At 38.3% G+C, this 14,706-nt stretch overlaps 1 protein-coding gene across 1 annotated transcript; it reads left to right on the plus strand.

The window, feature by feature from the left end:
• Positions 1 to 3,683: 3,683 nt before the first annotated feature.
• SLITRK1 (SLIT and NTRK like family member 1) lies at positions 3,684 to 8,783 on the plus strand. Its single transcript, XM_037800568.1, has one exon. It carries the CDS (start codon positions 4,431 to 4,433, stop codon positions 6,519 to 6,521), a length of 2,091 nt encoding a protein of 696 aa, XP_037656496.1. The 5' UTR covers positions 3,684 to 4,430; the 3' UTR covers positions 6,522 to 8,783.
• Positions 8,784 to 14,706: the final 5,923 nt, after the last annotated feature.

Here is a 14,706-nt window from a genome sequence, read left to right on the forward strand (position 1 = left end):
TGAGGCAATAGCATTGTGTGTTAAGAACAAGTAGGGATTTTGGAGTGAGAATAAAATTTTGGCCCATGGGTTCGGAGCTTCATTCCCTTGGGCCAAAGTCAAATGATTTTATGTAATCTTGGTAAATTACTCAGTATTTCTCAGTCTCAGTTTCCATATCTATAATATAGTATAATACCAAATTCACTATACCCCAATATATTGTCGGCATTTACCTTTGGAAAAAGTAGTATGGGTGAGTGAAAACTAAAGATGGACTTCCCATATAAAATTCGGCATTTCTTAAATAAGAAAGCGTTGCTTTTGTAATCAAACATGAAAATTAATGGTTTCTTATAAATGATTATTTCTTATAAATGATAAATGACTCAGGATATGTGAATTGAAGTGTAAAAATGTATTAAATTTACATATATTCTAAATTTTACTCTTTCATTTTAAATGATGTAGTCCACATATGAAAATATCTGGGAATATAATGCCATTAGGGAAAAATGGATAATTAACTGTTGGCTCCCTCTTTAATATGAATGACTTTTTGATGTGTAGACCTAGCTGTTGTTGCTTGAAAGATGAAACCGTTTGAGGAAGACTATATGAACATTTAATAATGCATGTGGAATCCTTCTGGACCTGGCCTGGAAATGAAACTACAACTTTGAGTAAATATTATCAATTTTCAATATCATCTGGAGTGTCCTTTATCTCTGACTCCTGAGATCTTCTGTTACGAGAGGCAAAGCAATTGAAGTTCTCTTGAGCTGAAATAGAGACAGTAGAACTCTCTTAAGAAGAGTTCATGCCTAAGAAATGTTCCACTAACACATGAGCAATGTTTAGAGCACATAAATATGTCCACATATTTTCATTTCCCACCAGGATGTTTATTGCTATGTTTGAAAAGTTATCTCTTGGTGGTGTGATTTAAAGGGGGTAGGCTGAAATGCATTTATGATGAAAATAATGATTTTTAAAAAGTTCGTTTAACCAATTATAGAGGGTACATTTTCAGTAAAACTATATGCATGTGTCTTTAGTCTTTGCTGGTAATTTAGTAGTAGACATGTTTTCTAAGGCTTTGGTGTCTCCTCTGGACATTATCACACCCCATTTTCTAAGGGCGTATGTGTAATGAATCTCTTTGGGGAGGGTAGAATTGGAAAAAAAAAAACCGTAACATTTAAGTAGGAAAATCTTAACTCTGCATTTTTAATGTGGTTGGTGCTTTGAAAGAAAAGAAGAAATCAGGGGAAAGAAAGATACAGTTTTAATAGGGGAGAATATATCTGAATATCAATTGAATCTTACCTCGATTCTGTTCATTTGTAATCAACTTAAATATGTTCTTTGGGCCTCGGCATGTAATTTTTTCAGCAAGCTGAATAAACAAGTAATCAATTAACATTAAAAGTGTCATTTTTTATGATTATCATCAATATTTTTCTATCTAGACGGCCAGTATTCTTCTGTGGCCCCTTCGAATTTATGCCTCCTCCTTTCAGTTACAGACAATAAATGTTTCTACCTCCCTTTCTTAGGGTGGTTTCTGGCACCACATTCTTTTATTTGGATGTTTCAGACCTGAGTCAAATACAAAGAAAAAGAAATAACCTTTACTTCAATTTAACTCCTCCTTCACAACTGCATTCCATTTCTTTAATGAAATGATTTCAAATTATTAAACCTTTTTCCCTCTCTCTATGTGTGGTAATGGGTCAAATTAAATAAGGACAAAATTGCTTTAGAAGTGTAATAGGATGCCTGAAAGAGGTCTCTCCTTCCTTCCTTTTTCCATCTCCCCTTCCCTGTCCCCTCTGTCTCTCTCATACAAGAACCTGAGCCTTCATCCCCACCTCCCACCAGCTCAATTTCACCACAAAAGACTACAATACAGTGTTTGATTGTATAAAAACATTGTAAATAGGTATGCTGTTCTTCCCATCCCCCTGTTGATTAGTTTCTGGACCCAGGGGTAAAAATGAATCTTTTGGAAATCTCCTACTCTTTCCCTGCATTTTCCCAAACACGGTCCTCCCCCCAAATCCTTCCCATCCCTTTAAAAATACACGAACCTTGAATATTCAATCTTTTATGGGTATCACTGGCAGCCTTGTAACAGCTGTGACAACTTGTGTATGACCTACTTAAAAGGGAAAGTGATGTGAACCTTTAATTTCTGCTTCAAATAAAGAAAGGACAAAAACTGATTTTTTTAAAAGCCGTGGAAGTTCTTTCAGAACGTTTTGATGGCAAAGGTTCAGGCTGTGATTTAAAAAAAAAAAAAAAAAAAAAAAAAGTCAGCGAAACATTTCTCTGAGAAACAGCATTCTCAAGATCCCTACCCTCTCAGAAGCTTGTAGAACTTGGTTTGTATCAGGTCTAAGTTTGCGGATACCTGTGATTCGGCTCGCTGGGAAAACCTTCTGTGTAAGTGCTCTGCCACCACCAATGACCCAGCAAGCAGTAGCCTTCCGCAGCCTGCAGACAACATTAGCACCGAGCCTTAGAGACCCGAGATTTCTATCTACTCCGCCCCCCCGACAATGCAACTGGTTATTTACTTGTACGCATTTTGAATTTCTCCAAACTGATTCGGAAACTTGAGAGAGAGAGAAAGAGAGAGAGAGAGAGAGAGAGATTGATTGAGAATGTGTGTGTGTGTGTGTGTGTGCGCGCGCGAGCACCTACCTGGCTGTGGGTTTTTAAGAGCACTCACGAATCATCTGGGATCTCTTTTCCCTGCCCCCTCCCTCTTTTTCCAATTCTCAGTGAAAGCTTTCAGGTTTGGAATCAAAGACGCAGGCATGCATTTTGTTTTTACCCTGCAGACTTAAATACCATTCAAGAAATACCATCAGAGAAACCTAACTCTCAATGACCAAAATGACTAATATTCGACTTCAGGTTCTTAAAATAAAATATGTGCATAAATTATACACTTTTCAAAGAAAACTCCTCCTCAATCGTATTATATGAAATGTATATGATATGAATATGTTTCAAATAGCTACATTCAACATGCCAAAAAAAGGCTTCAAAGACATCAAAAGGCATAAAACTACTGCAGAGAAGGAAGAAATGCCTTTAAAGCATAGATGAAAATGGCGTGCGGTATAATTACCTCAAATTGCTGTTCGCTTGACACCCTGACACTAATTTTATTCAAGCCATTGGAAATAAATGTTTTAAAAGCACTCCTTTCCGAACGCTGGAGCTTGTGGAGGCCATGAGGTCGTTAGGGGAAGGAAAGGGTAAAGTTTCCGGCACGCAAAAATAATTAAATAACCCATTTAAAATAGGCATCTATGTAGATCGACAGACAGCTTTAAGGCCCACATTTTTAACGCTTGCCCTGTACGTGAATTGATTTTTTTTTTCTTCAGCATTCCCTCACTAGATGGATTTTTGCTACTGCAGATCAGCAGAGGGTGTCAGATCTTTCAGAGTGCACCAGGCTGGAATGAGCAGAGCTTCTTAGCAACTCCCCCCGCCCCGCACTCTCGCGCTCTCTCCCTTCCTCCCTCAGACAACTGGCCCCCCTCCGCCCGCCCTTCTCCTCCCGCCCCCTCCACGTAATTCCGAAAGAGCAGAAGAAAAAGGAGAACAAGAAAAGAAGAGCTAATAAGGGAGAGCGGGAGTCCAGAAAAAAAAAAAAAATTATAAGGGCTGAAGAGGACCGAATGCAAGAAAAGGAAAAGGATGGACAGCCCTAAAAAGCAGCGATTGCGGAAATTTTCCAGCGCCATTGGCTGGGCAGTGTGAGTCTTTCCGTCGGGGCATGATTTCAGCACCGGGGGGACTGGACAGCACCTCGGGGGTACTTCTGGGCTTTGGGCAGCCACGGTAGAAACTCCACCAGCAGCCTCAACCACAGAAGCCGCCGAAAACCCCGCTTTGTATCAGAAAGGCAAGGTCAGTGCGACGCACAGCCATGCACAGGCAGTGCGCCTCTACTACGCTGCAAACCCTCTGCTTCTTTCTCTAACATGCCCTTGTTTCTAATTACTTGCATTGCTTCCTTTCTGACTAGTGAAGACCGCTAGGCGAGATTTTCTAAGTGTGTTTTAAATTTATATGTATTATTTAACTTATTTTTGGTTGTTTTAAAAGGGTTGAAGGGTTGTGGGGTTTTTTCCCTACTTTTTAATTTTTTTCATTTATTTATTTATTTTTTATTTTTATATTTTTTTGCTTGCCTTGCACTACGTGCCTGGATAGTTTGTGGATATAATTATTGACTGGCGTCTGGGCTGTTGCAGGGCGGGGGGGTTAGGGAGGAAAGAATCCATCCCCACCCCCCCAAAACCTTTTCTTCTCCTTCCCTGGGTTCGGACGTTGGAGCACTAAATGAACTTGAATTGTGTCTGTGGCGAGCAGGATGGTCGCTGTTACTTTGTGATGAGATCGGGGATGAATTGCTCGCTTTAAACATGCTGCTTTGGATTCTGTTGCTGGAGACGTCTCTTTGTTTTGCCGCTGGAAACGTTACAGGGGACGTTTGCAAAGAGAAGATCTGTTCCTGCAATGAGATAGAAGGGGACCTGCACGTAGACTGTGAAAAAAAGGGCTTTACAAGTCTGCAGCGTTTCACCGCCCCGACTTCGCAGTTTTACCATCTATTTCTGCATGGCAATTCCCTCACTCGACTTTTCCCTAATGAGTTCGCTAACTTTTATAATGCCGTTAGTTTGCACATGGAAAACAATGGTTTGCATGAAATCGTTCCCGGGGCTTTTCTGGGGCTGCAGCTGGTGAAAAGGCTGCACATCAACAACAACAAGATCAAGTCTTTTCGAAAGCAGACCTTTTTGGGGCTGGACGATCTGGAATATCTCCAGGCTGATTTTAATTTATTGCGGGATATAGACCCAGGAGCCTTTCAGGACTTGAACAAGCTGGAGGTGCTCATTTTAAATGACAATCTCATTAGCACTCTACCTGCCAACGTGTTCCAGTATGTGCCCATCACCCACCTCGACCTCCGGGGAAACAGGCTGAAAACGTTGCCCTATGAGGAGGTCTTGGAGCAAATCCCTGGCATTGCTGAGATCCTGTTAGAAGATAACCCCTGGGACTGCACTTGTGATCTCCTCTCCCTGAAAGAATGGCTCGAAAACATTCCCAAAAATGCCCTGATCGGCCGAGTGGTGTGCGAAGCTCCCACCAGACTGCAGGGTAAAGACCTCAATGAAACAACCGAACGAGACTTGTGCCCGTTGAAAAACCGAGTGGATTCTAGTCTCCCAGCGCCCCCTGCCCAAGAAGAGACCTTCGCTCCTGGCCCCCTGCCAACACCCTTCAAGACAAATGGACAAGAGGATCATGCCACCGCAGGATCTGCTCCAAACGGAGGTACAAAGATTCCAGGCAATTGGCAGATCAAAATCAGACCCACCGCAGCGATAGCGGCCGGCAGCGCCAGAAACAAACCCCCCGCCAGCGGCTTGCCCTGCCCTGGGGGCTGCAGCTGCGATCACATCCCAGGGTCGGGTTTAAAGATGAACTGTAACAATCGGAACGTGAGCAGCTTGGCTGATTTGAAGCCCAAGCTCTCCAATGTGCAGGAGCTTTTCCTGCGAGATAACAAGATCCACAGCATCCGAAAATCGCACTTTGTGGATTACAAGAACCTCATTCTGTTGGATCTGGGCAACAATAACATCGCCGCCGTGGAGAACAACACTTTCAAGAACCTTTTGGACCTCAGGTGGCTATACATGGATAGCAACTACCTGGACACCCTGTCCCGGGAGAAATTCGCGGGACTTCAGAACCTTGAGTACCTAAACGTGGAGTACAACGCGATCCAGCTCATCCTCCCTGGCACCTTCAATGCCATGCCCAAACTGAGGATCCTTATTCTCAACAACAACTTGCTGAGGTCCCTACCCGTAGATGTCTTCGCTGGGGTCTCGCTGTCTAAGCTCAGCTTGCACAACAATTACTTCATGTACCTCCCGGTGGCAGGTGTACTGGACCAGTTAACCTCCATCATCCAGATAGACCTGCATGGCAACCCCTGGGAGTGCTCCTGCACCATTGTGCCTTTCAAGCAGTGGGCAGAACGCCTGGGTTCCGAAGTGCTGATGAGCGACCTCAAGTGTGAGACGCCGGTGAACTTCTTTAGGAAGGATTTCATGCTCCTTTCCAATGACGAGATCTGCCCCCAGCTGTATGCTAGAATCTCGCCTACGTTAACTTCGCACAGTAAAAACAGCACCGGGTTGGCGGAGACTGGGACGCACTCCAACTCCTACCTAGACACCAGCAGGGTATCCATCTCCGTGCTGGTCCCTGGACTGCTGCTGGTGTTTGTCACCTCCGCCTTCACCGTGGTGGGCATGCTCGTGTTTATCCTGAGGAACCGAAAGCGGTCCAAGAGAAGGGATGCCAACTCCTCTGCATCAGAAATTAATTCCCTACAGACAGTCTGTGACTCTTCCTACTGGCACAATGGGCCTTACAACGCAGATGGGGCCCACAGGGTCTATGACTGTGGTTCTCACTCCCTCTCAGACTAAGACCCCCAACCGGAGTGGGGGAGGGGAGCTGGAAGACGAGCCCCCCTCCCAGAGGTTAAAGGAGCTCTTATCCAAGATCAACGTGCTCCAAGGCTTGACGAACATAAATTAAAAAAATAATTATGAACTCGATCAACTGAGAGGGTCTGACCCGTTAACTCCCTTCTGGAAACAAAGCGCAGACTGTAGCAAGCTGGGAGAGCGCAGCCAGCTCGCTCGTTGCCCGGAGTCCCTTTTGAGAGAAAGCCCACCAGAGGCCCTGCTAGAGAAACTGACTGTGCCCTTGCTGTCAGCCGAGGGGCCCGCGGGGCTCGCTACCGCCGTTCTATACATAAATACATATATCCACATCTATATAGAGAGATAGATATCTATTTTTCCCCCTGTGGATTAGCCCCGTGAATAGGGGGGCGTGATGGCGCCCTGTTGGCTACACAGGGATGGCAGTTGCACGAAGGCATGAATGTATTGTAAATAAATAACTCAGACTTTTGACAAAACAGCAAGAAACAAAAGTGCTGCATGGCTCGCATGGAATTCACGCGCTCCAGAGACGCTGCCCTTCCCCGCGACTGGAGATGGCGTCTAGTTCACAGCACCCACCCTCTTATCTGATAAGTCCCATCGTATCAAACTTTCTATAAACAAAATACAGTATAATCAGAAAGTGCCATTTCGCCATTATTTGTGATCGGTAGGCAATTCAGATCGTACGTTTACTGTGAAAAAAAAATGTAAAGGTTTTATTTAAGACATTTGCATGGCTAATCATCAGTTCATTTTATGAGTTTAAAACGGTAGTTTGTTGATCGAAGTTTTTATAGGTTATTTTGGGTTTTTTCTTCCTTTTATTTTGGTGGTAATGTTTTATTTTATTTTTGAGGGGGGGTATTTTTCTATACATATCCAATAATGCCTTCCATCTGAATGTAAAATAAGTACTCATGATTTCTATTATAGTATCAGTGTAATTATATATATATATATATACATAAAGGTTTTGAGGCAGTTAAGCATGACCAGTTAATGTCACTCTAGTGCTTAGGCTGCAATCCTATGGTAGCAATTCTGTGCTGGTGTAAATCTTACTTATAAGGAGGAAAAAGAATCGAGGAAGCACGTGAAACTTACTAATTCTATTCGAGGATTTTATAATGGCATATTTTTTCAGTATTAAAGTGAAAATGTTTTCAACTCTGGGTCCTTACATTTTTCCAGCTTAATATTTGCAACTGGTATATCGGATTTGTGGTGTAAGGGACAGGGGAGGGGAGCGGTTGGGGGGGTTGGGGGGATTCCCGGCTTTAGCTACATTAAAGCTCTTTCTCTAATCGCTTTGCCTTACCTGGCTCTTTACCCCTTACATAGCTCCCCCTCCTCTTTCCCCGCCCCTACTTTAGCAGCTTTCCCCTCTCCCTGAAGTAAGGTCTTTCCCCAACTCACCCTTCCCCCCTTTTTCCTCTCCTAATGCAGCAGTGAATCCCTTTATTAATAATACTGGAAATCCCTCGCTGCTGCTTCTGCTGGTGCTGCACACACTGCAGATACATAAAGATGTTAGTAGAGATTTGATTTAATTGACTCTGCCTAGATTGGTCTCATTAAACACAGAGGAGATTTCATTGGTCAGCACTCCTCGATGAAAGACAGCCTTAATGACTGGCATTTGAGATGCTGCTGGTATTTTGAATTCAACAGCTGCTGAAAATGGTAAAACTAATTAGTGTCCACCCACCCTCCCCGCCCAAGCAACTGCATATTGAAATTTGTTAAAGCATTCAGCTTTATGGAAATCAATCATTATCCTAAAGAAGTGTTTCTCTCCCATCATCCGGATTTCTGGTTGTGGCCCAGTAATTAACAAGAAAAGCATCCAACTGTTTGAATTTTATGAGCCAATGTAACTCCAGCCTGGATCATACTCCTCGGGGATTTCTAGGCAAGTCTATTTCATCAGCAGTTAGGTTACATGAGGCAAACAAAACCACACATATGGAAGAGTCTGCATTCCACCACATCTCTTCCCTTGAGGAGCAGTTAAAGGTCTGCAGACCACAGATAAAAAAGAAGCAAGACAAAATGTGGGGGGTGGGGGTGGAGAAGGGATCTTAAATCAGTTAGTGAAAGCCCAGAGCAGTTGTAAGTAGATTTGCCTTCTAGAACTTATATTCTAAAGGGGAGTGATTTCTCAGAACAATGATGTTCTAGAGTATGTATTATTTATTTTAACACTTTTAAAATAAAGTCTATTATCATAAACCACAACTATTCCTAAGGCCATTCATCATTTTCTCTCTTGGTTCTTTTGTTTGTGGACTGCATTTCATGGTGGTAAATTTGTCACCTTCTATCCTCTGACCAGCATTATGGATTGTCATATATATATATATACTTATATATACATATATATATATATATACACACATATATATATATACACATATATATATATATATATATGTATATATATATACTTTTTATAAAAGGCCTTAGTTCTTTTTAAGGAAAGTACATCTGGGTACTTGATAAACAATCAACAGATTTATTCATGATGGGAACAAACTAGGGCAGAAGAGGAGTCATACTTTTCAGCCATATTATGATGCTAAGAAGGAAAAGGTGGCAGATGTAGAAACAAGGTCTTGTTGGAAGGTGACACTTGATAACAAGTCCCTAGTGATACATGACAACAATTTTTTTTAAATGATACATGTTTAGACTAGGTCATGATACTAAAACTTCTCATAGAACTGTGCACAGGGGCAAGACTTTTTCTTTATCCTGATTTTTTTAGAAGCATGAAAGAGGAGTCAAGATTAAAGGCGTAAACTTATTTTTAAGTTAGTAGTTTCAATGTTTTTTGAGTGGTCACTGTGTACCAGGCATGTGCTAAATGATTTACAAATTATTTAATTTAAGCCTCACAAGTACAGGGTAGGTTAATAAGCTGTTGCTATTTTCATTCTACAGATGAGAAAATTGAGGCTTTAGGAGAGTAAGCAATAACTCAGGGCAGTGGGTTGCGCTTTAAACCCCATTTTCTTCATACTCGAAAACCTCATTCTTTGAATGAAGTAGTCATATAGATTTATTTGATCAATGTCTTAAAGAAAGTTATCTTTCTTGTTTTCAAATTAATAAACAACTGTGATAATAGTGTACAACAAATTTAGCACCCGGGTAGTATCTTCTCAATCAGGTATGTGTTGGTGAACTTTAATGTTTCCAATATAATTGTCCTTCATTCAGAGGAACTAACTTTAGTGTCTTCTCCAAGAGTGTATAAGACTATAAATATAAGAAAAAAGATAAATTTGTTATATCAAGTTATGAATAATAGACATCAAAATCATTGAATCTACATTAGCTATATGTTGATTATAAAATGATTTGGGTCATCATAATATTTTAATGAATTAAAAAATGTTCAGAGTCCATGTAGAAGAGTAGAATATGACTAATGGAAAAATATACCCAATATGATTTCATATATAAGAACATCATTATTGAGACATCCAATGTTTTATTCATTTTGATAAAGTATCACTGTCACAGGTATACACATATACCCACTGTATATAGGGTACATAATATATATGATCTCACTGTATCACTTTCATTTAGAAGTGCTTAGTTCCTTGTTTTTGTTTTGTCTTTACATAAAATACCCATGTAGCTGTAGTTTCATGTACATTCAGTGAGATACCTTGTTTTCAGCTAAATCATTCTTAAGTTCATCAATGGAAGAGATTTTTGTTGTACTAGATGGAAAAGAAGGAAAGAAGGAGCTATCTTGGTTAGTTCCATTGCTTTAAAGAAAGTTGTAGCTTCTGTGGATGCTGCTGTAACTAAGAATATCCTAGAATTTAAATAGTTGCCATAGAAATTTATTGTTTAACCATTTTTACATGTTTACCCAGCAGGAAGCTGGAATAGCTGATCTAACATCAACATAATGGGATTCTTTTCCTTAACAGTATTTATATTAGATGTAATTAGAATTGTCAGGCATTTTAATAAGTGTTAAAATTATATCGGTGATTCCAAGGACAGTTTGTTAATTTAGTTTTTTCCAGGTTGCTAATAAATGTTATTTGGTATATGCAGAGCAATGAATGAATTTGCAAGGGTGAACACGGAAGTGTGTGTGTACAATGTGTTGGTGGAATATTAAATAGAAGGGCTTCCAACTCAGTGCTTCTGCTAGCTGATTTATAAATACTAATTTTTATTTTTACACTATTTGAAGAAAAAAATGGAAATATAAAATGTGCTAAAGATTTAATTTTAGCATGTATTAAGTTTTGATTCATTTCCTTTCTTATTTGAATCTAATTGCAATATATTATTTAACTTTTTTAACGATTAACTCTGCGTAATGTCAACAGATAAAGTGTATTCACTCTCAAGATTTTAAAGTTCTATGAATTGTTTTAATGTGGCCTAAAACATAAAAAATGGGGTGAAATTAAATGCTTCATATAATCCCCTGGCATATTCTTTCACCTATAAAGTTTCTAAAAATATGTTATAAAAACTATAACGCAGGGCATGTAGGACTTTCTTCTTGGTGTCGAAATTTAAAGAAATGTCATTACATGGTTCCATGAAAGCATGTTACAAACAGACCTATCCTGAAACCTGAACCAATATTGCCTCAGTTGTGACCTATCAAAATAAGTTTGTATAGCTGAAATACTGATGATAAGATAATAACAGATTAAGTGTTTAAGAATTAAACTTTCAAAATGAAATGGACACTGAAGAGATCAATGTAGATTACTGAAGCCCAGTGCAACCCTTTGGTCTTAAACGGTGGCGATTTTAGTTTATTGGTTTGGACCTGTTATCCAAACCTTTCTTCTTCCCTTTACTTGTTAAATGTATGTCACATTACATTCTTGAAGTATAATTATATTACATACTTGAACTTTGTACAAACTTCCCAGGAGGAAAATTATATAACAGTTTAAAGCATTTTGAATAAGTTAGAACCCAAATATTCAATTAGCAACATTAATTGGTCACCTGCTCCATGAAAACTATTGTAGAGCCTCTCTTGGAGAAAGAAAATGAGGCAGTTTCTAACCTTGTGGAGTTTATAATCTATAAAGTGAGATACACACATAATTGTAAATTTTAGGACAGTCCATCATTGGTAGTGTTTCAAGGATAACACTAGAAAATGGGTTTCACTCCTGAGTAATTTAGTTGTTCCATCTGGAAATATGCAGGCTTCACATCAGTTGTCTTAGATGCTATCCAAATGGTTGAAAAACTTAAGACAATATTTTAAAATGAAATAGATATTTTAATTACCATTCTAACTTAATTTTAATTTCTGTTTCTGTGAAGTGGAAATAATCCCTGCTTTTTTATAACTTCACTAAGTTTTCTGATGAAATCATTCTAAAAGAAACAATTAAACCAGTTTTTAACTTAGCAAATAAATGACAATTTTTCACTTTTAACTATTCAAGAAATCAGCTAATATCAGCTTAGAAAATTAAATATTTTATAATATAGGATGTTCAGAAATGGGTTTCGGGATGCTTAACTTTTATTTTACGCTTCTATATGTAAAATAAACTACAGAATGTTTAATATAATATTCATTTTACTTTTATAATTGTACCAAAAAGCTAATGATTTGCTTGCCATTTTTTGCTTAGTAAAGCCTGACTTTCAGTTCCTTAGTAGTACTGTCCAGATGCACAGGCCAAAGTGATTTTTTAACAACCAGAAAGCAATAAGCAAAGCAGTGAATTTTCTCACTCCCATGCCTTCCTCCCTTGCCTCTAACTTCACATCTTTTCTTGGTAAAAGAATACAGGAAAGAAATATGCTCAGATGTAAGATACCAACAGAATATGCCAATATATAAAGACAATGAAAAGTGCCTCAGATATAGATGATAGATAGATGCCCAATCCATGGCACTATCAGAAAAGCAGTCTCTGTCTCCTAGGGAAGGGGGAAAAATGAAAAAAAGGCCATGATTACCATAAACAATAACTGCTCCTACCAGAGACTCTGATATTTATTTGTGTTTTTCCTTCTTAAATCATTATCTTATTTAATATTGTCAGGCTGTTATTAAACAAAAAAGGAAAGCTCATTATTAGGACAGCAATATAATTTGAATAATATTACATGTATATGCATAGAATGTTTTGCCACTTCCATAACATAATGGGATTACAAAATAGAGAAGGAATTAGAAATAATCCCAGTGTGTATACAATACAGTATAATTCATATGTTTTATTCCAGATATTTTTATTTTTTAAAATAATTATTTTATGTAATTATAAATAATATTACATGACTATATTATTGTACCTAAAGTGATTATGTTTTGTAATGTATGAAATAGTATCACATATAATTATTATAATTTGCTAACTTCTGTTCAATTAGATAATTTGGGTAGCTAATTTGATTAAGCTGTGAAACCAGTTAAAATTAGTAAATTGAACATGTTTAAGGCAAGGGTGTTTTTTGGTAGCTTATAATATAGCTTGGTCTGGTTCTGCTATCACTGAGTCAGAAATTAATGTTAATGAACTTTTCAGGGTTCCTAAATAACTATGCATATTGGTTCAATTTATTACTAGATCAATCTAAAGGGATGAAAATTATAAAGCAAATAGTTTAATGCTGTTAATCCCTCTGTTCCCTGAGTGACTAAATGTTTTCCAGTGTTCCAACAGAATCTTTTATGAGAGAGTTGACTTTTCATTTCATTTTTGCCAGGAAAGGTTACATTTTTAGTTCTTCAGCAAAACTTTGGATGACACTTGTATTTTTCACCAGAATGGTCACTGCTCCAATAATCAGATTTCATGATACAGACGGTTTTTGGTATAATTAGACATTAAGACATTATAAACAAAAATATTCCAGGAGGGTATGACATCTTATAGTGTGAAATTATGAAGACCAAAACTTAAAGCAAGTAACTAGCAGCTAGAAACAGCAATAATCCCCAAGAAATAAATTACATAGAATGTCATGTTACTATCATAACTCAGAATTTATAACTTCAAATTAGCATTTTAGAAAGTGAGATCACTGCACATTTGAGCATTATTTGCAAGAGAATGACATCACTGATAGCCAGCCAGAAACTATTTATGCCACAAGCTTTTTACAATATAGATAAATTTTTTCAGCATTTTTACATGGATAACTAATATGGTGCCCATTGGATTTGCATTCTTGCGAAGCCAATTTACACATTTGATGAGTAATTCAGTACACAGACTGTAGCTCAGAATAACTTTCTTTTATAAATGCAGGTTTTTGTTAGGTTGTAATATCTTCAACTAGTATGGCATATTTTAAGAAGAGAAATTTCAATCTGTATTTATATTGGCTGTTATACTGTGAGTGTAGAAAATTTTGAATACAGACTTTATTTAAATTAAAATGGGTTCTGTGGGACTAATACAAGTGTCAGTGGTGTATATTCCATAGAACACTGGTATCAGAGAGATATCTTATTCATACCAAACTCAAATGATGGCAATTTTATTTTAACTGATTCAACAGATATTTATTGAGCATCTATTATGTGCCAGATACTGACCAAAACAGATGTGTTAAAGCTTCACAGGCAGAACAGGTTTCTGCTCATCTACGCTTACATACTATAACAGGGTTACAAACACGAAAATAATATAATGATTGAGATAAATTGGAATAATGAAAGAGCTATGAATGAAATAAAACGGAGAAGGGGTGATGCACCCTTTGTTACTGTGATCTGGGAGGTCCATTCTGAAGAGACAATGTATGAATGAGTCAAAAAATAAGGAGGCCATCATTAGAAGAGTTGGAGGAAGAGAGATGCAAGCAAATATGTCAAGTATAAAACATTCTGATTTTTAAATTACCTTGGGATGTCTGAGGATTAAAAAGATGACCAGAAGAGCTGATATGTGTCCATCGGTAAGGATGGAGTTGGAGAGTCAGAGAGAAGTTAGACAATGTGGGGCCTTGTAAGCCTGCCCAAGGAATTTGGATTTTATTTCAAGTATTTAACAAAAAAAATTTCAAGTAAGGGCATGAAATGATCTTTGTAGTATATTTAAACAACCATCTTGCTTCTTTGTTAAGAATAAATAATAGGGGGAAAATGGAATGCAAGGAGCTACTGTTGTAGAGTCTGGGAAAGAGATTA

The sequence above is a fragment of the Choloepus didactylus genome, chromosome 12, assembly GCF_015220235.1.
Source record: "Choloepus didactylus isolate mChoDid1 chromosome 12, mChoDid1.pri, whole genome shotgun sequence".
Taxonomy (NCBI): Eukaryota; Metazoa; Chordata; class Mammalia; order Pilosa; family Megalonychidae; genus Choloepus; species Choloepus didactylus.

Excerpts from the sequence above, each read along its gene's own strand:
- SLITRK1 (XM_037800568.1), top strand. The coding sequence starts at position 4,431 with ATGCTGCTTTGGATTCTGTTGCTGGAGACGTCTCTTTGTTTTGCCGCT.